Source organism: Drosophila mojavensis, unplaced genomic scaffold (genome assembly GCF_018153725.1).
Source record: "Drosophila mojavensis isolate 15081-1352.22 unplaced genomic scaffold, ASM1815372v1 contig_74, whole genome shotgun sequence".
In the NCBI taxonomy this organism is placed as follows: domain Eukaryota; kingdom Metazoa; phylum Arthropoda; class Insecta; order Diptera; family Drosophilidae; genus Drosophila; species Drosophila mojavensis.
The window spans coordinates 1844928-1866087 of NW_025318899.1; the positions used below are offsets into that span (position 1 = coordinate 1844928).

The 21160-nt window shown below is 42.7% G+C and overlaps 1 protein-coding gene across 1 annotated transcript in view; it reads left to right on the forward strand.

Moving 5' to 3' along the window:
• LOC6586584 (fringe glycosyltransferase) overlaps positions 1–21160 on the forward strand; it is a 31603-nt gene that overhangs the window by 4607 nt on the left and 5836 nt on the right. Inside the window, exons 2-4 of the mRNA XM_002012159.4 lie at positions 2241–2678; positions 12767–12815; positions 14200–14302. Of these exons, the coding sequence (XP_002012195.1) occupies positions 2241–2678; positions 12767–12815; positions 14200–14302 (590 nt within the window). The remainder of the gene's footprint in view (positions 1–2240; positions 2679–12766; positions 12816–14199; positions 14303–21160) is intronic.

Genomic DNA, 21160 nt, shown 5'->3' on the forward strand with positions numbered 1-21160 from the left:
TTTACATCTATTTTACCATATATACCTGTAGATACTTTTCACCTTGTATATTTTTGTTTAGTCAGCTTTGCATTGCTGTAGATACTATTGATCTATACTTCAGTCATTCTTTTCAAAAGATAATGCTTTGTCTCATTTACAGGGTAACTGCTAGTCATTGCTCTGCACTTTTGTAAACGCGTGTGTTTCTTTTATATTGTATCTTGTATCTTGTTGTCTTGTGTTTTTGTTGTATTTTTTGTTGCTTCGTGTGTGCGCAGGCGTGCTCGACTGTTGGTTTGTCTATGTGCTTAGCTGGGGACACACGTGTCTTCAAGTTTCTCTCTCTGCAATTGCATTTGTCGCTGCTCACGTTCGAGTAATTCGCCAGCTGAGCTTGCCCTGCCCTGCCCTACCTTGCCCCCGGCTCGTTTTATGTTTTGCATATATTAGCTGTAGCTGCAGCTGTTGTTGTTGCTGTTGTTGTTGTTCTTGCTCTTGCAACTGCAACTGGTTCACATTCTAATCTATGCAAGGCTACCCTGCCTTGCTTAACTTGTTGTTGTTGACTCAATTGCTTTTTAGCCGGATCTGCACTTAACCAGATTGAAAATTTAGTTGTGTTTCGCTTCGTTTGCCATTCGCTTTCACTGCTTGGGTCACGACTTGGGCTTCAGATAAATTAATTAATATTTTGAGCTCTCCTTTTAATCAGCTTCGTCTGGCCATTTGCAGTTGCCACCTGTCAGCAGCTTCTTTTGACGACTGCGGCTCATTAGGCGGTAGCTGAACAGCCGCGTTTCTTCTCTATCTGGGAGTTTTCTCCCCCATCTACAGCTCGCCCTCGCCTCTCCCTCTCCCTCTCGCTCCTTCTCATTCTTGCTTTTCGATCGTTGGCCCATTATATTGAACACCGTTTTTCGATCGTGCCGCAATAAAAATGTATGAGCCAAGTCTTTAGCCCTATCAAGCAGACAATATCGTGTGAAGCAGCAGCAGCAGCAGCAGCGGTAGCAGCAGTTGCTGAAGACCCGTTTACCCTGTAATAAGAAACAAGCGGCTGAGGGGAGGGGGGAACCTAGGCGTCGCTCTGGATGGGGGCTTAAAGTAGAAATGTTTCCATTTTCAGTTTCACAAAAGCCAAGCAAATGAGCATTAACAGAGCTATAACTGTAAGAGCATATATAAACACAAACTGATAGACGACCAGATACTGTAGAAGGCGAGACTATTGATGGAGAGTTTGAAAATGAAATAGATATTTATATACGATATAATATTTGTTGTTAGATAAGAGATGTGATTTCGATATTTATTGATTTCGAAATATAGTTTTCTTTGTTCTCAAGGTTAGATAGCAAGATAGCGAACCTCTCTTAGTGCAGCTTTAGCAATTTATAGGGTATACACAGCTGTATAACGGAAGTGCCCGCTGCGCCCTGTTGATTTGCATAGCGGAAAAGTCTGACCAAATTAACACTTGGCAAGTGACAACAAGCTTCTCCTTCTCAACCTTTTCCCTGTTCATTCGTCAACTTTCCCCTCTTGGCCTGCTCTCTTAGACCCCACTCGGTCAATGCTTGAAATGCCCTTTTATCAGCTCACTTCAATCAAAACTTGAATCAGATTCCAGATTTTCCAATTTTCAAGCGCTCACAGTCTAGATAAAAGAGTTGAATAAAAAGACAGGGAGAGAGGGAGAGGAAGAGAGCTGAAGCAAACTCTGCTTTTAAAAGCAATTGAAGAATTGCCGCACAACAAAAGCAAATGAACCTGTTATCAGTCGAAATTAATCAAACCAAGAGCTAGAGCTCTCGGCTATAAGAGGTGCGCGGCAGGTGCAAGGGGGGAAGGGGAGTCAGCCAAATGAAGCTCAAGCTTCAATCTTGCAGCTGATCTTTGTTTGGCTGCTGCTGCTGCGGCTGCGACTGCTGCTGCTGTTGTTGTTTGCTCTTACTCAGCATTTATGGCGCTGTGATTGTTGTTGTTGTTTGTTCTGTCTCTCTGTCTCACTGTCTCGCTGTCTCGCTGTCTGCTGCCCCTCATTTGTTTGCCATTGTTGTTTGCGATTGAAGTTCGCCTTTTGTTTGCCAGGTGAAAATGCCTGTCGGCAATAGCAGCGCTTCATAAACATATACACACACACACACATACACACACATATATATATATATATATTTGTTCTTCTTCTTTTACATTGAACCCACACTAAAACTTCTCTCTTTCCCACTCTCTCTCTCTCGCTGTTTCTCACCCCACAGCTGCCGCAGTCGCAGTCGCAGCTGGATGGCAATGAACCTGCCACAACGACCACACAGCAGCAGCTGCTGCTGCCACAACAACAACAACAACAACAACAACACGCGCTGCCCCGCTCACTGCCACCCACACACTCGGCCTCTTCGCTGGCCACGCCCATCACGCCCTCGCTGATCATACGCAAGGACATACACAGCTTCAACTTCAGCGACATCGAGGTCAGCGAACGACCCACAGCAACGCTGCTCACAGAGCTGGCGCGTCGGAGTCGCAATGGCGAGCTGTTGCACGATCTGTCGCAACGTGCGGTAACCGCCACGCCCCAGCCGCCCACCACGGAACTGGATGACATTTTCATCAGCGTCAAGACAACGAAGAACTATCACGATACGCGACTGGCGCTGATCATCAAGACCTGGTTCCAATTGGCGCGCGATCAGGTGAGTTCAGGCCAAACAACGACAAACAGCTCGCCTCAGATACCCAGCAATTAGCCATTAGATAAAGTCCAGGTCGATTAGTTCAAGCAATTTGCCAGGCCAGGCGACAATTGCCCAACTGCAAGCAAAAGGCTCAGGCTAAAGGTTACGTTTCGATTGAGATCTGCCAAAAAGCTGAAAAGCTGAATGCAAATAAAAGCCAGCTAATTTCCTGTCTCTCTCTCTCTCTCTCGCACTCGCTCCCTCGCTTCTGGCTTTTTATAGCCCCGATTTTTAGCTGGGGCTTGGCTTATTTGCATAATGAGTTTTTAAGCTGTTTGAATTGAATTCGTTTGGCGATTTATGATTTTGTGGCCGCCGCTTAATTGGCCATAAAAATGTCTTCATAAGCCAAAATATGCGAGTCAAGAAAAAAAGCTGACAAAAACTTGCGAATATACGAGCTTAACTAAATAATGTTCATGATTATAATGAGCTCTAATACCCTCTAGTGTGTGGAGTGTGTGTGAAAGGGTAGACGAGAATTGTTTAACGTTTTCTCTGAAAGGTACTTAAAAGCTGTTGGGTGTATTGTAAATATAGGAAAGCTGCTTAAATTCAATAGCTAAAGTGATTTAAGTAGGTTTTTGAGCTACCTAAACCAGAGATACCCTCTAGTGTGAGGAATGTACCCAAAGGGTAGGCCAGTCAAAGGCAGCTGGAAGCAATGCATGTACAGTAAAGCTGTTTAAATGCTGTAGCTATGGGTTTTTCTATAGGGCTTCCCTTTGAGCTAATTCAAGAAGGTCTTCAGCTACCCTATACAGATAGCCTAGAGAGTTTGTTTGAAAGGGTAGACAAGACCTGAAGTTTATGTAATAAAATCTGTTAAGCCAATAGAAAATCTTGTTGAAAAATCTGTTTATAGTTAGTTTGCATAAGTTTTCTTTCATCCAGCCTCAAGGAACTCAGAGACTCGCCAAGCTAGAGGTACCAAATTTGGATTGATAGAGGAATATGAGATATACTTATATGCTATATACCTATGTGTAGATATATAGGCATGCCTATATACATATATATGTATCTATGCAAATGTCTGCTTGTATTTTCTATGTTTTATTTGTCATTGCGTCTCGTCGCCTTTCGACAGTTTTTGTTGATGCCAACTTATGCAAAATCACGCGTCACAAATGTGTTTTGTTATTGTTTACAGGGAACTGGAGGCAAGCAAAATTAAAAAAGAAAAGAAAAAACAACATAAATAAATAAACAACATACATGTGCCTAAGTGTGTGTGTGTGTGAGTGTGAGTGTCTTTTAACTATTCAAAATTGTTGAAATGCCCGACAGGCACGTTTCAGGCTTTTGGCTGCAATGGCTTGCAGCGTGCAATGCGCTTTATTTTGATTGCAGACGAAGAGTATGAGAGGGGGATGAGAGAGAGGTGGAGAGGGAGAGATGGGAGCGGGAAGAGGAAAGGGGCTCCTTTTAAGTGCCTAGACAATTGCAGCTGCCATATCGAGTTGTAGTTTTCACACTATTAAAGGAGAGCTGCACTGAACAGGTCAGCAGCAGCAGCAACTGTTGCCAGCAACAACAACAAACGACAACAACAACAACAACACTCTAACTGACATGCAACAATTGGCTTGCAAGTTTGATTTGCTTCAAGTGGCAGTGGCAGCGGCTGCTGCTGCTGCTGCTGCAGGCAGCCAATTATTTTGATGCGACCAACAGCAATATGGAGCAGGCAGCAACAATAACAACAACAACATCGAGAAAATGCGTTCAATTTGATTGGTTTGTGCTGCATTTGAAACTATTTGTGTTGCTGCCCCATGTTGCTGCCTCTGTTGCACACTATAGACGCCTGTTTAATGTGCCTCTCTCTCTCTCTGCTGTGCTGCTGTGCTGCTGTCCATAGTCCAGTCCACTCCACTCAACCCCACTCCACTCCGATCTCCTGCCATAAAAGGCCAATGGCAACAGCAACAACTCTTCAGCTCTTAACTTGCCTGCATTGGTCAGTCTGGCGCGGACAACAGCGGGTATGCTGAGTATATGTTGGTACAAAATTACAGGGTATGCTTGGGTTTTATGTTAATAAGTGCAGATGCAAATTTAGTTATAATTTTGCTTAAGTAGCTATCACTATGATATCATATTGAGAGAGAGGAATCATAACTGCAACATCTATCTATATGATATAGGGGAGAGACATGACTCTACTAAGTCTTATGCGACATCTTATTAATAGATTGGTTAGAAAACTTGTTGAAGCGAGTCTAAAGAGCTAATATTTCACAGATACAACAGCAGAAGAGATAAATACTATAGAATTTTAATACTTAAATAATGTTTAAGAGGATTTTTTCCTTCACCTCCTGCTCTTCCTCCTCCCTAATGACCATTCCAAGGTTCCACTCAAGAGTTTTACTAACTCCACTCGGGGAATTTCACAGTCATAGCGCTCTATTAGCTCGCATGCAGCTTAAACTACGATCTATTTGGCTCACTTTTGTTCGACCCGCCATACAAATCAAATATACAATATATATGAATCGAAATCGTGTTTATGGTCAAACACAATTTTTATGCTGGCTGCTGCTGCGAGAGAAACTGCTCTCAAGTGGCATTCAAATTATTCATGCAACAAACAAATGAGCATAAATTACTGACAGTTGCTGCCGTGCTGCAGCGATTCGACTTTGATTGAACGATTTTCACCAAATATGCAAAGCCACGAAAATTCGCAAAGGCTACCGTATTCATATCTCTCTCTCTCTCTCTCTGTCTCTGTCTCTGTCTATCTGCATGTCTAATACTCTCGGTTGGCAGTTGTCTGGCAGGTTTGTCAGCCTGTCTGGCAGTTCGCTTAGTTAGCATCTGATTTGCTTTTCGTCCGCGCTGCATGCAACACAACAAACGCATGTCAAATGTCGCTGACTGTATGCAGATAAATCGCAGACACAGTTTGACAGCCAGTTTTGCGAGTGGGTGGGTTTTCGCTCTTGCCGGCCTGCCTAGCCCGGCTGGGCTCCTCTTTCTTTGTCCTCTCGGCTATTTAGTTTTGCTTTAATGATGCTCTGTGTGGCTCTTATTGAGCGTTTGTCAGTGGCAGCAGCAGCAACAACAACAACAACAACATTTGCTCAAATGTCTTCCCGGAAAAAAACATTTGCTCGCTGTTGTAACAAGTCTTTATTTAGCTGTGTGTGTGCGAATGTGTGTGTGAGTGTGTGTGGCGGCTCACATTTATTTTATTAGCCACAACAAGCAACTGTCGTTAAATTTTTAACTGGACAACCGAGTACGGCGGCGGCGGCGGCTGCTGCTGCTGTTGCTCACATGCCCCCAACCCTTGTCTCTTATACTCTGTTTAGACAAGTATATATAGGGTATATTGGTTTTGTAAAAATCCTTAAACTCATTTGTGTTTATAAAGTTATGAAATATCTTTGAATTTCTGTCTATTTATAAAGCTATTTCTCCTGTCGTTCCACCCTTTACACATTCCTTTCTTTTCCACCACAGTTTGAGAGTCATATGGTTACAAATGCTTTCACGACTGCAAGATGCAACTAACGGCACTTTGACAGCTTGACAGTTTTAGCCTGTTTCAATCTAAACAGAAGAAAACTTCACTTTTATACAATTCTTATCTTTGCCTAAAACTCTTTTGCTTTCCAGCGTATCTGCTTAGTCGGGTATGCCCCTATTAGCAAAGTTCTTGCACGCTTTTCTTCCACTCTGTCTCGGCCTATTTGCGCTTTGTAGTTGCCATGCGTCACGTTCGCCGCGTTTGGCTGCTTTGGCTGCCTGGTCCCATTTCTCATTAACTTGGCTTAGCCAGCTGCTTAGACTTGGTCAGTTGCGCCGACCCAGCCCTCTTCCCCTCTCTGCTCGTTCCTTGGTCAGTTTGTGTCATGTTGACAGGCCTGCAGCTACAACAGCAACAACAGCAACCGTGACTTCTGCTGCAGTTGCAGCTTCTTCTTATTCGCCCGACATCAGGCCAAGTTCTAGTTGAAGTGAAGTCCAGTTGTGCTTAAGCTTTGAGCTGTCAGCGGCTCATAAATATGCGCAGAGCAAATGACACTTGTCATATGTTTCGCTCTCTCTACCTATCTCTCTCTTACACCTTTTATGCTCAGCAAGTTAAAGAGAGAGAGTGAGAGGGCTGGAGAGCTTGGCTCTTTTGCTTGCGGCTCACGCGGCGTATGCGCAATGAGCCGCATGGCAATTAAAGCTCAATTGACAGCACGTCCAAAGTGTGCCGCCAACGCACACACACACACACACCCTCCCTCTACTGCAGCCCGTGCTGTCGCTTTTGATTGGGGATTTTTATTTTGGCGGCCTTTTCAATGCGCTTCAATTTAATTCAATTCGCAATAAATTGAAATATTTTCCTTTGTGCTGTTTATGCGACACAAGCGACACAATTTTATGCTTCTCGTTTTCTCTCTTTCTTTTTTTTGCAAATTCTGCCACGCCCCCAACCCTCGCCCGCATGCAACTTCCTTTTTAATGTGCTCGTTTTAATATATGCCAATTGCTTGAACAGTGCCTGCAAATAAGCAGCGTACGCAATTAGTGCGCCATATGGAAAATTGAATTTAATGACGACAGGAAGAGGAAGAGCTTAAAGATGACGATGAAGATTCAGCGTGTATCATATGCATATGTGTATATGACTATAGATACATATATTATGTATCACAGATATTTGCAATTCTTTTTGATATGAATAGTATCTATAAGTACCTTATGCATCTTTAGATACATTCTTTACACTTCTAGGTGTCTTATAGATACATTTATACGTTATAGATACATATACTCATATATATTCAATATACTCTCAAAGTATCATAAGTTGCTATCTCCTTCTATATTTACTCAAATGTATCTTATAGATACACGCTATGTTAATCTCCCATCAATTCCAAATAAACTAACTTATTCAAATACATCGTTCAGGCCTTGCAACAGTTGTTTGTCTGCCTAATTGATGCTAAATCTGTTGCCGCAGTAAAGTATCTTTGTATCTTAAAGATACACACTACATAGCCTCATCTCTGTCTGCCGTCAAGCATCGAGCGCGCCACCAATCAAATACACATTCAGCTAATTGATTCATTTTCTGGACTCTTTTTGGCCGAACGCCTCATTAACCAACGAGAAGACAAGAAGAAAATAACTTTCAATACGCCCCGCAACACATTCCGCTCTTGTTGTTGTTGTTGCTGCTGCCTCAATGAGGGGGGAGGCGGTGGCGGTAGCAGCAACAGCTGCTGGCAGGTGTGAGGGTCGCGGGGCAGACAGACCTATAATTAAAATGTGAACCTTTTGTGGTTTTGCTCAGCTGGCCAACATCTATAAAGCCGAGCAGAGATTACGCAAATTGGGCCACGCCCTCAATTTGTTTGCTCTGCGGTTGCGTCGATCAATTCCAAATTTTCAATCAAACGAGAAAAAAAACGAGTATTACATCAATTTAGTTTTTTTTTTTTTTTTTTTTTTTTGTGAATTGAGAAATTAATTATCTCTGTGGGTTTTTTTTTTTCGGTTTTTTTCTTTATCACTTTATCAAATTTCAGATCTTAAGTTTCTTCAAGTTTGTTTATTTGTTTGAAAATTGGTTTTATAGTTCCCACATTATAGAAAGTAGTTTTATTGTGATTTTGCAGATATGTTAGAGGGCGAAAATTGAGAGAAGAGAAAACTAATGGAGACTATAAAAAGACTTCTACAATCTGATCAAGAATATAGTGAAACATATAGAAAGCTAGCCATGCTCATCTATGCCTTTATGTTAATGATTTGATCTTTAATATCTATAAGAGACCGATTTTCTAATTCTTTTCCATTCAATGAATATCGAATAATTTGCAAATGTCTGTAAACCTCCATTTCCCTCCTTTCTAGCAGTAGCTATCTATTGTAATACAATTTCCAATTTCATTCAGGTTTATCAATTTCCAATATATTTTCAATTGAGCCTTGACCAATTTTTATTTCTATTAAATCATATATTAGCATACATAGTTCCAAAGCTCCCTAATTTCCTTTTGATTACCTTTCAATTCATAAATCCTTCAATTCGATTTAGTGAACTTTCACTTTGTCTGCGACGCCAGCTTGGTCAAAATGCATTTTGTTTTTTGTTTTTTGGGAAAGCATGTCCAGTTGGCTATCGCACGGCACACGCCCCCCACAAAATCATGGTTAATAATCATATTATTTGGCCAAACTGCAGACAAAGCCAAAGACAAAGATAGAGGCGAATTCAAGCCACTTGGCAACGGCTCGAGGTAAAATGAAACCATGGACGGACCGCACCCCACGTGCTGTTCAAGTGGAACTGCAGCCAGGGGCGCCGAGGGGGAGCTGCAGCAGGGTGTGGAGTGCCGCAACAATGGAGCTACACAAATAGCAAAGAAAATGCATATATATATATATAGCCAAAATGCTGCAATGCAACGGCCCAAAATGTTGGTTATTTTGGCCTAGCCGCCGCCTTTTGCCTGCAGCTGCAGCTGGAGTTGGAGCTGGGGCTGGAGTTGAAGTTGGGGCTGGAGCCATTGAAAATGCATTGTAGTTGTTGTTGTTGCAGCTGCTTGTTGCTGTCGTTGGTCTATGCCGACGACAGTCAGTTAACTGTTTGACTGCTCTTGGCCAGCTGTGCCTGTGTGTGTGTGTGTGTGTGTGTGTGTGTTAGCCAGTGCTCTCCTCTTTGGGCGCCGAAAACATAACGAATTGTTGTGGCAATCGCTTCGTTCCAATTGAATGCATGCCGCGCCGCAGCCTGGCCGCAAACTTGCTACGTGCAACGTGCAAAAAACACCCAAATCCGAATCAGAATTCAAATCCACCAAACGAACATGCAACAACAACAACAACAACAACAATAGCAACAACAGCAGCAACTCCGCTCCAGCTGCAGCTTTCATGATAAATTTGTTTTGCATTTAATGCTGACCCAAGCGAAATATGTTGGCAAATTTATGGACTCTCCAGACTCTCCACCTCTCTCTCTCTCTCTCTCTCTCTCCCGCTCTATTGCTCTGCCTCCCTCTCTGTGTGTCTCTCTATGCAATGCCAGTGATATGCACTTGAGATATTCAAACACGTCTATACCCTCTAATGCTGTGCATGGCTCAAGCTGTATATGAGGTGGGTATGCAGGTATTAAACATGAGCTTGTTTCTTGACATACCCTGTAATATGTGGCATGTGTAAATATAACTAGCATATCGGTGTATATATGAAAATGACAACAATATGTATTGTATATACACTAAAATACCCTGTAAAACAAAGCAACAATTGCATTAATGCATGCCACAGTTTTTGTTAAACATTGAATACCAACTTACTAACTAAAGAGTTACCCAGTAGTGTTCGTCTAGTCTCGAAAGTACCCTATATCTTAGGTGACATATACACATTTATGTCACCTAAGATACAGGGTATTTTCGAGAATAGACGTCGTCTACTGTATAACTCTGAGCACCTCTCTGGTTGATTCGCAATTACATATTGTTTGACTTGCTTACGTTACAGAATAACTCAATCAAGTGGTACATAGTAGATGCTTAGAGAGTAATTGTAAGTCAAGCTCTGTCTGATGTTTGTATAATTAACAGTATAACAGTTCAGTATAACACTTGAACATTTTCTAATTGCTAGCAGAAAATATTTACTGACGGCCTATGCCATATATATGTATTAATATATATCATTCATATACTATCTAGTATATTGGCAATACAGGATAACTCTTAGTCAATCACCCGCTCCACTTATACACCTGTAACAATTATGAAACTTCACTGTCTGGCTAATTACCTAGAATTCTATTTCGACTGCTGCTCATTTCGATTTAGGTTTACGAGTGGGCGTGGCAACGCCTTGGTCGCACACCACGCCCACGCAGTTAGGCCCAGTTAGAAGCAGCGGCAATTAACTGGGCCAACAGACTGACATGCACAGAAAAAAAGAGAGAAAATAATAAAAAGAATCATCTCGAGTCTGGCTGAAGTCTATGCTTAAATTTATGTGGCAGTTGCATCAGAGCTCTCAACTTGCCACATAAATTTGCAACATGTTGTAATGTTGTTTGTCAACAGTTTGAACAGTCACATAAATTAAATGCGAGTCAAGTGCGAGTGCAACTGCAGCAGCAGCAGCAGCAGCAGCAGCGGCAGCAACAACAACAACTGCAACAGCAATATCTAGCTGCAACATGGTGTTAACATTTTTTGCCCCACAGCAGCAGCCGAAAAATGAAAAGTGCCACAAGAGTGAGAGACTGTGTGTGAGTGTGTGTGTGAGAGAGAGAGAGAGAGAGAAAGAGAGAGAAAGAGAGTGAGCGCGCAGTCAAATAAAATCTCGTGAAAATCCATGAAAATTCAGCAGACGACGACGACGAAAAGTTTTCAGCAGTGGCCGTTGCCGTGGCCGTTGCTGTTGCTGGTGTGTTATAAAGAACTCGACTCGACTAGACTGCGACAACAACAACAACAACTACAACTACTTCGACAACAACTTGAACGTTGGCAACGTTGACTTTCTAACTCTTAAACACAGTCGAGTTTGGCCAAAATGCTTGTGCAGCGGGCGTATTGTTGTTGCCGCATGTTGCTGTCGTGGCACCAACAGCAACAGCAACAACAGCATGTTGCTGTTGTATGCTTCGTGTTGTTGTCAATGGTTTAAAACGATTTTCGCCTGATTTGACACAGGCGAAGAAATAGTTATTAAAGGCAAAACCAATTGAGTTGTAGACGACGACAAGGCGGCGCGCAGGGAGAGGCGCAGAGAGAAGCTGAGCGACAGCATAGGGAAAGAAGCTAAGGCAGCAGTAGCAGCCGAGGCTGTGGCAGAGGCAGGCAAAGAAGCTAAGGCAGCAGCAGCAGAGGCAGCAGAGGCAGAAGACAGCAGACAGCAGACGGCAGAAAGCAGCAAGCGGAGAGAGAAGCAGCAAGAGAAGCGCAGGCAGACTTTCAAATAGCCGCAGGAACTTTTTTTCGTCTGTCATTTGGGCAATTAGGTCTTTGGATATGACAGTTAGGCAGAGAGTGCCTAAAGAGGGACGGGAAGACAGAGGGAGCGAGCATTCCCACTGTCTGCACTGTCTGTTTTGGCATCGAATAGTACTTAGGGAACCCAATTTAAAGTTTCTTACTGGACTCGTGTGAAGTAAAAAACCCTCAAATAGAAGCCCCTAGCGGAGCAGCGATGCATAAAGAGAATAAAACCAACAAGAAGCAACTAGAACAATTACCAGAACAACCTTAACTTATCCCTTGCAAGAAGGAAAACCCAAACCCAACTAGAACTATATTTCTTAAACTTGTTGTTTTTGTTCTTTTTGCTTGAGTTATTTCTTTGTCCAGTTTCTGCCCAGTTTCTTGTAGATGTTCAGTTTCTCTCTTCCAATTGCTTTTGCTCCGATTTCAGCGAGCGTGTGGGAAATTTTCTTATCTGATTGTCGCTTCTTCACTTCTTGTAAGTGGAATGCGAGGCTTACAGCCGACGCTCGCATAATTATATGTAGATTAGTCTTGACACCAAAATAATATGTGTATATATATGGCTAAATGTAAGGTTGGAAAAAGTAGGTCTATGTTCCCATGACTTGAATTATGATTAACTTACAATATATGCAAATCATATGCTATTAATAATGCTATAGAGGTTAGTTTGGTGTTGGTCATGAAATCGACAGCCTATTGTAAAGAATGGGAGTCAAAATTATAGGGTAGATATAGATGTAAAAATAAGATTTAATATAGATTGCGGTTTATTGGTAAGAAGATCTCCAAATCTAAAGACTAGATTGGATCTGTCTTCTCCTTACAGTTAGTGCATGTTTTTAGAGAGTATGACAGATATTTGAGGCATTGTCAGAAAGGTGGCAGTAAATCCCCCCATCTTTTATTCTTTGCTAGGGTATCTTTATCTTAAATCTCCCGAATGTTCTCACACATTTAATCAATCTGAACCAAGCTCAAATTGAGCTTTCATTTACAACATTTGATGACATCATTTCCCATATTCAAACTATATTCTAATAAATATCTCAACACTCTTTGCAGACCTGGTTCTTCACAGACACCGACGACCACTACTATCAGGAGAAGACAAGTGAGTATTTCGAAAATATATATGGAAAGGAAATGAAAAGATATAACATTATTTTTTATTATTATCAATTTTTTGTTTTTGCATTGTCCGCCAAAACGAATAAATTTCGATTACCATTTCGCTTCGATTTTCAATTTCAAGAACAGAAAAAAAAAAAACAAAAAATTGGAATTGTTTTCGCCTTAATGCATATTTATCAGCGCGGAGTTACCTGTCGACCTCTTACCCTTTCTTCTTCTTATTTTTCATTTTTTTGGGTACGTTTGTCCGACCCCGTTCTTGGCCTCAATTTGGGTTTCACATCAGCGACGCGGCCACGCCCCATCGAACGCCTAATCTTGGCCACTGTCTGCCCCGAACGAAAACCGATTAAAGTTTAGGCTGTTCCAGTGTGTGTGTGTGTGTGTGTCGAGTGTGTTCTGAGTGTGTGTGTGCTTACCTGCTCACCCGCATTTTAATTGAATTGCAGCCTTTCGTGCTTCGATTTTTGCGTGCAGCTGCATAAAGTTTTCAGAGTTTTAATTAAAAAAAAAAAAACCAAGTTCAAATTTCAATTTAAAAAAAAACACGAGAGAAGAAGAAGCGGAAGATTATATTTTATTTTTGCATACCCCTAGCCTTGCTGCCTCTATCTATCTATCTCCCTCTCTCTCTCGCTCTTTCCTGCTCTCTCTGTGTGCGCTTCGTGCAGATCTCATGTTTCACAGCCTCTTGTAGCTGGATCCTTTGCCCGGCTGCTGGCATTTTGATTAGAGCCAAAAAGGATTTTCAACTAAACACGCAGCGAAGAAGAAGAACAAGTAGAAGAAGCAGAGAGTCTGCATTTTTGAGTTATGTGTTGTTCAGTTACGTCTTCTTCTTCTTCGCCTTCAACTTGTCTGGCGTACAAAAGGATATATAGCTTGTGTCTGTCCTTTAGTCCAGTTTGTTGTGTGTGCTTTAAATATTTCAACAATTTTCATCCAATTAAGGCGCACAACTTTTTGCGCTCGCTTCGTGTTTTTTTGTTGCTCTTGCTTTTGCTTTTTATTTTCAAAGTTCTGTCGCCCTCCCCGGCCACGCCTCCGGCCTTATCGGCGGCGTCAGTCAAACGAGCAACAAAACGCATCCGCTGGATATGAGCGGCATTCCCCACTAACAAGCTACTGTTTGTTGTCTTTTCTCTCTCCTTCTTCTCTGATATGAGCTTTGGCTCATTTTGGTTAATTAACATAGATGCGGCTTCTGGACTCATTCTCTCCCTCTCCCTCTCCCTCTCTCTCTCTCTCTGCAGCTCTCTCTACCCTGCTGCACATCCCCTGTGTATTGCTTGTCTTTCGCTTAATTACGAATCTTTAGCAAATTCTTAGCACACACTCTAATGCCATCTCTTTCTCGCTTGCAGAGGGACACTTGATAAACACGAAATGCTCCCAGGGCCACTTTCGCAAGGCTCTGTGCTGCAAAATGTCCGCCGAACTGGATATCTTTCTCGAGAGCGGCAAAAAGTAAGTATACCAAACTTATTTATATACATAGATGTAGTTTATAAATGTTATATATGGATATATCTATCTAGATATCTATATATCTACAGGAATTCTCATTCTCCATATCTAGTATGACCAATGTGTGTTTTTTTCTAGATTGACCTCACTTCTTCCCTTTGTCTACTTTAAACTTCTTGTATGCTTTGAAGTATTCTATGATTGAGCTCCTGTTGAAATCAGATCAGTTTTTATCACAAGTTGTTCAGGTTAGCTTTGAAATTAATATACCTTTAAATATCATAAATATATATGCATATTCCATATATATACTCTATATACACACAACCCACACTATAGATTCCCCTTTTCATCCCTCCTCCGCTGTTGCTGCTGCTGCCCACATAAATATCGCATACAAATTAAATTTCAGCAACATTTTGTGCGCCCTTTTTTCAAGCCACGCCCCCCGTGTCACATTTAGCTCGCTTTATGGACAGACAGAACTGAAACATAAAATAAATATGTTGGCAGCGCGTGCATTGACCAGTGCAATGACTCCCATTGCAGCGACTGTTGTTGCTGTAATTGTAGACTTGAATGCTTTTAATAAGCAACCGCAGCAGCGGCGGCAGCCGCAGCAGCAGCCACAGCCATAGCCACCACAGCAGCAACAATCTATCCAACAGGCATCCCATCTGTGGCAAAGCAAACACCCAGTTTGGAACTCGGGTTGCAGCTGCGATGCGTTCTAATTTGCGCAATTAAGATGCAGCAGCAACAGCAACAGTGCCTCCTGCTGCTGCTGCTGCTGCTGCTGCTGCTGCTGCTCTCCTTCTTGTTGCAGCCACTCAAAACTTGTCCAGCAAAAGCGAAGAAAAAAAAAACAAGACTCAAGCTGCAAAGACACTTCAGCTAGCGCCCAAAGGAGATGCCTAGAAATTCTTCAGCTTGTTTGTAATTGTGCTGGCAGCAACAGCAGCAACAACAGCAGCAACAACAACAGCAACAACAACAAATTGTTGTATTGCAAGCTGAAAATCTAGAACAACTCGGACATGCCTCAACTTAATATGAAGAGCGGCTGAGTAGGATGTTGCTCTTGTGGTTGCTGTTCTTGTTGCCATTGTTGTTGTTGCTGCTGCTGCTGTTGCTGCTGCTCCTTTGGTCGGTTAAAAGTCTTGAGTCTACTCCGTTTTGGCTTAGAACTTGAAACTGTCATTATAAAAGCACTGAGCATGCAATCAATGCAGCAGCTCAAACTGCAACTGCAACTGCAACAACAACAGCGGCAACAGTTGCTCGCTACAAATTGTTGCTGGCAACTTCTTGCAGCAGGTTCATAAAAAATAAAACAAAATAAATGGCAAGCTGGCTAAATGTGCAGTTATGATCAAGATGGGGCAGCAGCGGCAGCAACTGTTGCTCTTGTTGTTGTTGTTGCTGCTGCAGCAGCAGGAGTTGCTGCTGCTGGGGCTGCTGAAAATGGTATCAGGTGGCGCAGCCAGTTTCCTGTGCCGCTTGATTGGCAACGCTTAAATTTTTTGCTGTTGCTGCTATTGTTGTTGTTGTTGTTGTTGTTGGAATAAGTGCAGCAGCATCGAGTCCAGCAACATCAACACCCAACAACAACAATCGCTGGCAAAATATGGAAAGAGGTTAATTAACGTGCACTGAAACGGGCAATTATGGCGCTCAGTTGGCTGCTGCTGCTGCTGCTGCTGCCGCTGTGCCTGCTGCTGTTGTTGTTGCGCTTTTATGACCCATTGCTACGCACAGCAGCAATATATTGCTCTGGCTGTTGCTGCTGTTGCCGGCTACAGAAATTGACTCACCGCAGCGGGACGTCCATTCTATTAAATGCAAATCAAGCCAACTGAGCCCCAAATGTGCCTGCTTCGCTTTCAACTCTGTCTTTTAATTACATTCAATGCAATGTTGCCGCAGTGCATCAGCAACAGCAGCAGCAGCAACTACTTGTTGCCGGCAACTCAAGTGAAGAGACGCCTTTTGCTTGCTGCTGACGGGCTAATTGCAGTATGTCTATTATAAACCCGAACAATTAGTGCAATTTAATTAAAAATTACAACAGCGGCTGCGGCAACAGCAACAGCAACAACAACAACAGCAGCAGCAATTGCTACAACAGCAACAACAACTGCAAGTCACTAGCAACAACAATTGAGTGACCGCTCGACCTGGCACGTCAATCAGCCTTCATTTAAGACAAGCCACCTCTCCCTTCCTCTGCCTCTCTCTCTCTATCGCTCTCTCTCCCTCTCTCTGTCTCCCTGTCTGTCTGAATCGCAGCTTAATGCATGCAGTCGTACAGCTTAAGGCAATCATTAATTATGAGCTGTAGGGAAATCGGTTTAAAGGAATTTCTATAGCACACACACACACACACACACATATAGCAGCAGCAGCAGCACATTCATGCAGCGGCGCAGGCGCCAAGAAGGTGTCGGCGCCGCCTCTGCAGCTGTTGCGACATTCGAGTTTATATAAATTAGATTTCAGTATGCCCTATACCAATTACAAAACTCGGAAATGAAGGGTTTAATGGATCTATATATCAGCTATGTAACACAAAGCAGAATTATCGAAGAAGCTTTAGAAGAGAAGTAGCTGATGAGCAGAAGAAAAGAAGACGTTAAAGAAGAGAGTTGGGAATACATCAGAGCTAGATATGAAGAAGATATTTAAGTAGAAGCTAGAAGAAATGAAAGAAAAAGAAAAATGTAAGAAAAACTGAAAAGTAATATATATAAGAAGAGATTAGAGAGAGAGAGAGAGAGAACTTAAGTATAGTTCTGAAATAGATAGAAGTAAAAGAATAGCAAGTAGGTAAAGAGAAGAAATAAAGAAGAAAAGTTTAATAGAGGAATAGAAATCAGCTATTATTTCCCAGTCACTGAACAGCTCAACTCCTGGTAGCCCGGTACAGGGTACCTTTTGGTCAGTTACACCCCAAACTCGCACCTTTTGTTTTTTGTATAAAGCGCCAATCAAATGCACGCTTTAAATTGTTTGCTTGTTGTTGTTGCTGTTCTCTTTTTTTCCTGCTTTCAACTTTTTATTTTTCAATTTATTTGTTTCAAGTTCTAATTTATCTCATGCTGTGTGTGTGTGTGTGCCCTGGGTGTGTGTGTGTGTGCCTGTATCTGTTTGGGTGTGTTTGGTCGTGCCGTATGGCGGCCACACCTAATAAACAAATGTCGCGTTTCGACTAGCCAATATTGTGCGAATGTATCTTGTATCTCTGATTTACGAAACGGGGCGCATGCCCTTGCCATGACGCATTTAGATAGTGCCACGTATCTGTATCTGTGCCTGTGCATTTGTATCTTTATGTCTGCATTTACATATATCTTCAGATATAGCTGTGTCTCTAAGTCTAAAATTGAGTTCACCTAGAGCTGAGCTCTCTATCTTTATACTTGTATCTATCTATATGTATCTGTATCTATGTATCTCTAGAAATTCATTGATAAATCTATATTGTATTCGTGTAGGTATCTCCCTAAGTATCTCTTCTATACGTATCTTAAGAGCAATTCAATCGTATCTCAACCAATGCATCTGTATCTTCTTCCTTTATATCTTTATTTGTATTTCTGAACTTGTATCTGTAATTGTTGTGCCAGCAATTTGGTGGCACGTTTCGTAAACAACATTTATTGGCATTATAACGGCATTTCTGGCCTGATATTATTTTGTTAATTTGTTTCCTCTTTCGGCCTGTCCCTCATGCAATTACGACACGTATTATGCGTAATATTCACGGCATCAACTGCCAAAGTGGAGCTCAATGGAAAGTGCCCGAAAATAAAACAGGATTCACAGCAGCAACTGTTGCTGCTGCAGCCCTGTTACATATACATATTTTCAAGATGATTATTATTTTTTTTGCCTGCCATTATGTGAGGTGGGTGTTGTTGTTGTTGGTGCTGGCGCTGTCGCTGAGAAAGTGCGTGGGAATTTGTTGCACGTCGCTTGCATAGTGGCACATCAATGTTATTTCCCAGGCGTCGAGTGCTTCCCCCTTTTTTTTCGCCCTCACTCCACTCCACTCCACTCCACTCGCTGCCACAGCCCGCAGCTAATCCCACATCAAAATCATAGTCCAGGGCGGGTTTTGTTGAAACAGAAATAGTTGCTGCAACAGCCGCATTATTATGCACACACAGCACCAATCCATCTAAGGCTTAGCTGCAGCGAGAGCTGCGACAATTTTAATTGCTGTTGTTGTTGTTGTTGCTGTTGGTGTTGCTGCTGCTGGTGTTGTTGCGCTCTATGCGTTTTCTTTGCGGCTTGGAAAAACCTCATAAGCATTTGTCGCATATGTGAAAAACCAGATGTTGTTGCTTGTGAGAAAATTTTTAACCGCGACAACAGTTACGCGGGGCTGGGGGCTGGATCTGGGGGTAAAGAGAATGCAGCCCAACGCATCAATTTCATTTATTTGCCACTTGTGGCAGCAACAACAACCACCACACAATTATTCAATTGAGGCAATCAAATGAGGGGCGCAGCTAGTCGAGAGCAGCCGGCGGGGTGGTATGGAGGGAGCGGGTCTAAATTTACTTGACATTGTCGCAATCTGAAGTTGAAATTTGTGTCTACTTTTTCCTGTGCCTAGCGGAAATGCACAATTGGAGCTGGTTGGATATGCAGATGAAGTTGCTGCAGCCGCATTAGCAACTGTTGCATCCGGCGGAAAAAAAAAAAAAAAAAAAAGAAGCAGTTGCTGCTGCTGCTGTTGTTGCTGTTGCTGTTGCTGCTGCTGCTGTTGTTGCATGGCAAATCGCTTGCTCTACATTTCAATTACGCGTCGCCCACACGACAATTGGCGTCAATTTGCCAGGCTTGTAGCTACAAGATACATTTTTGTATCTTTTGTTGTTGTTACTGCTGACGCCAGCGACATCGTCGCCAGCTGTTATTGCTGCTGCTTCGGCTGCTGCTGTTGCTGTTGCTGACAAATGCGTTTCAATTGTCGCCGCTGTCTTTTCAATTGTTCAGTGAGCGTGTCAAAACTGCATTGAGAGAGCAACTCTTAAATCTGTGAGTCACGCCTGCAACTGCAGCGACTGCAAGCCAACGGCAACTGTTGCTGTTGCTAATGAGCCGCGCTGTTTGATTTAAGTGCCCCGGCTTAATGTAAATATCTTGTTTTGGAGACCCGTGACACGGCACACCGAAACATTGATTTGTATCAATGCGCAAATATACGTGTATATGTATGTGCGTATATTGTATCTGTAAGATACATTCTCTGACGCTCTGACAGCTGACTTATTGCTAATTGCAAAGCCAGACAACAACAGCAACAGCAACAGCAACAACAGCAACAGCAACATGAAAAGAAAACAAACGAAACGAAATCAGTTCGTCATCCTGGTTTCTTTTCTGTTTGGCGATCGCTTATCTGGCACGATCCGCCTTTGCTCGGCTGCCTGTCAAAATACTTTTAACGCAGACTGTTGGTCGAGTCGGATTTCGAGTGCGAGTGCGACTGAGACTGCGACTGCGACTGCGACTTTGACTTCGACTCACTCTTAATGCGAAATCTATTAAGACTGCCTGCATTGGCGGCTCGCGAAGTGCCCCGTCAATCATTTTTTATTATGGCTCCAGACATAAACTCATTTCAACTGCAGTCGACCAAAAGACGATGGCGACTACGCCCCGGCAACAGCTGCTGCTGCTGCCCACATCAGCAATATCAGCAGCAGCAGCAGCAAAGGCAACAGCAGGAACTCGAGTAATTGGAAAACTGCCATGAAAAATAAACTAACTTCAAATAAAAGTTTTTGCACTCGTTTTGCGTTTACACAGACACAGGCTCCTATAGCTGCTGCTGCTGTTGCTGCTGCTGCTGCAATGCGATGCCAGATAAACACAGACCCAAATATCCAAACAAACAAACGCTGCTGCGGCAGCATTTTGAGCCACCAACGTTGCTGGCCAGCTGCAGCGATCGCTGCTCCCCATTCATTTCTCCTTTTTCTCTCTCTCTCTCTCTCTCTCTCTCACTCTATCTATCTGTCTGGCAGCGATCGAACTACCTCGAAATGAAAACATTTTCATTTTCATAAAATGCCAAATAGCAGCCACAAAAAGCGTAGACAAACGCGTTAATTAAATAAAGGCAAACACATAAAATGCCAGCTAGATTTCAATTTGGTAAAGTCAACTGGGAGATAGAGAAAGAGATAGGAAGGGGGGAACATAGGCAGGAGGTGGAGGGAAGTGAGGGTGACAGCAAAGGCAGGCAGGCAGGCAGGCACAGAGTAGCCTACGACAGGTTACACTCAGAAAAAGAAATAGTGAACATAGATAGTTTAAATGGAAGTTTCATGACAGAAAAGTCCTATAAGAAGTAGGTTTACAAAAATCTGTTTGATAAGTTTCTTATATGCAAGCTGAAGGAATAGATAAATTCTTTATATCTACAACTTCGCAGCTTAAAGCGACTTAGTTTAGCATTAGGCATAGCTCATTTCTCCAAGTGTATGCGCATTTGTGGCACGCATAATTAAGCGAAATTAAAAGCGCATATTTATGCGACACGAAGCGACTAACAGAGCCAAGCGACAAACAGGAAAACAACAACCGACAACAACAACAGCAACAGCAACTTGGCTGCCGTTTCGCACAGGTATCGCATGTGGCAGCCACAACAGCAGCAGCAACAGCAACAGCAACAATAACAATTTATGAGTGCCACGATTAGCTGAGCTGCCGCAGCGCTTAGAAAAGTGAAGACACAAAACTCTGAGGCTCCCCCCTCAACAGCCCCACGCTGTCAACTGTCTACCCCTGTCACTTTCCCTGCCTGCCCCGGCCTAAGTTCCCCTTGCGGCTTATGTAATA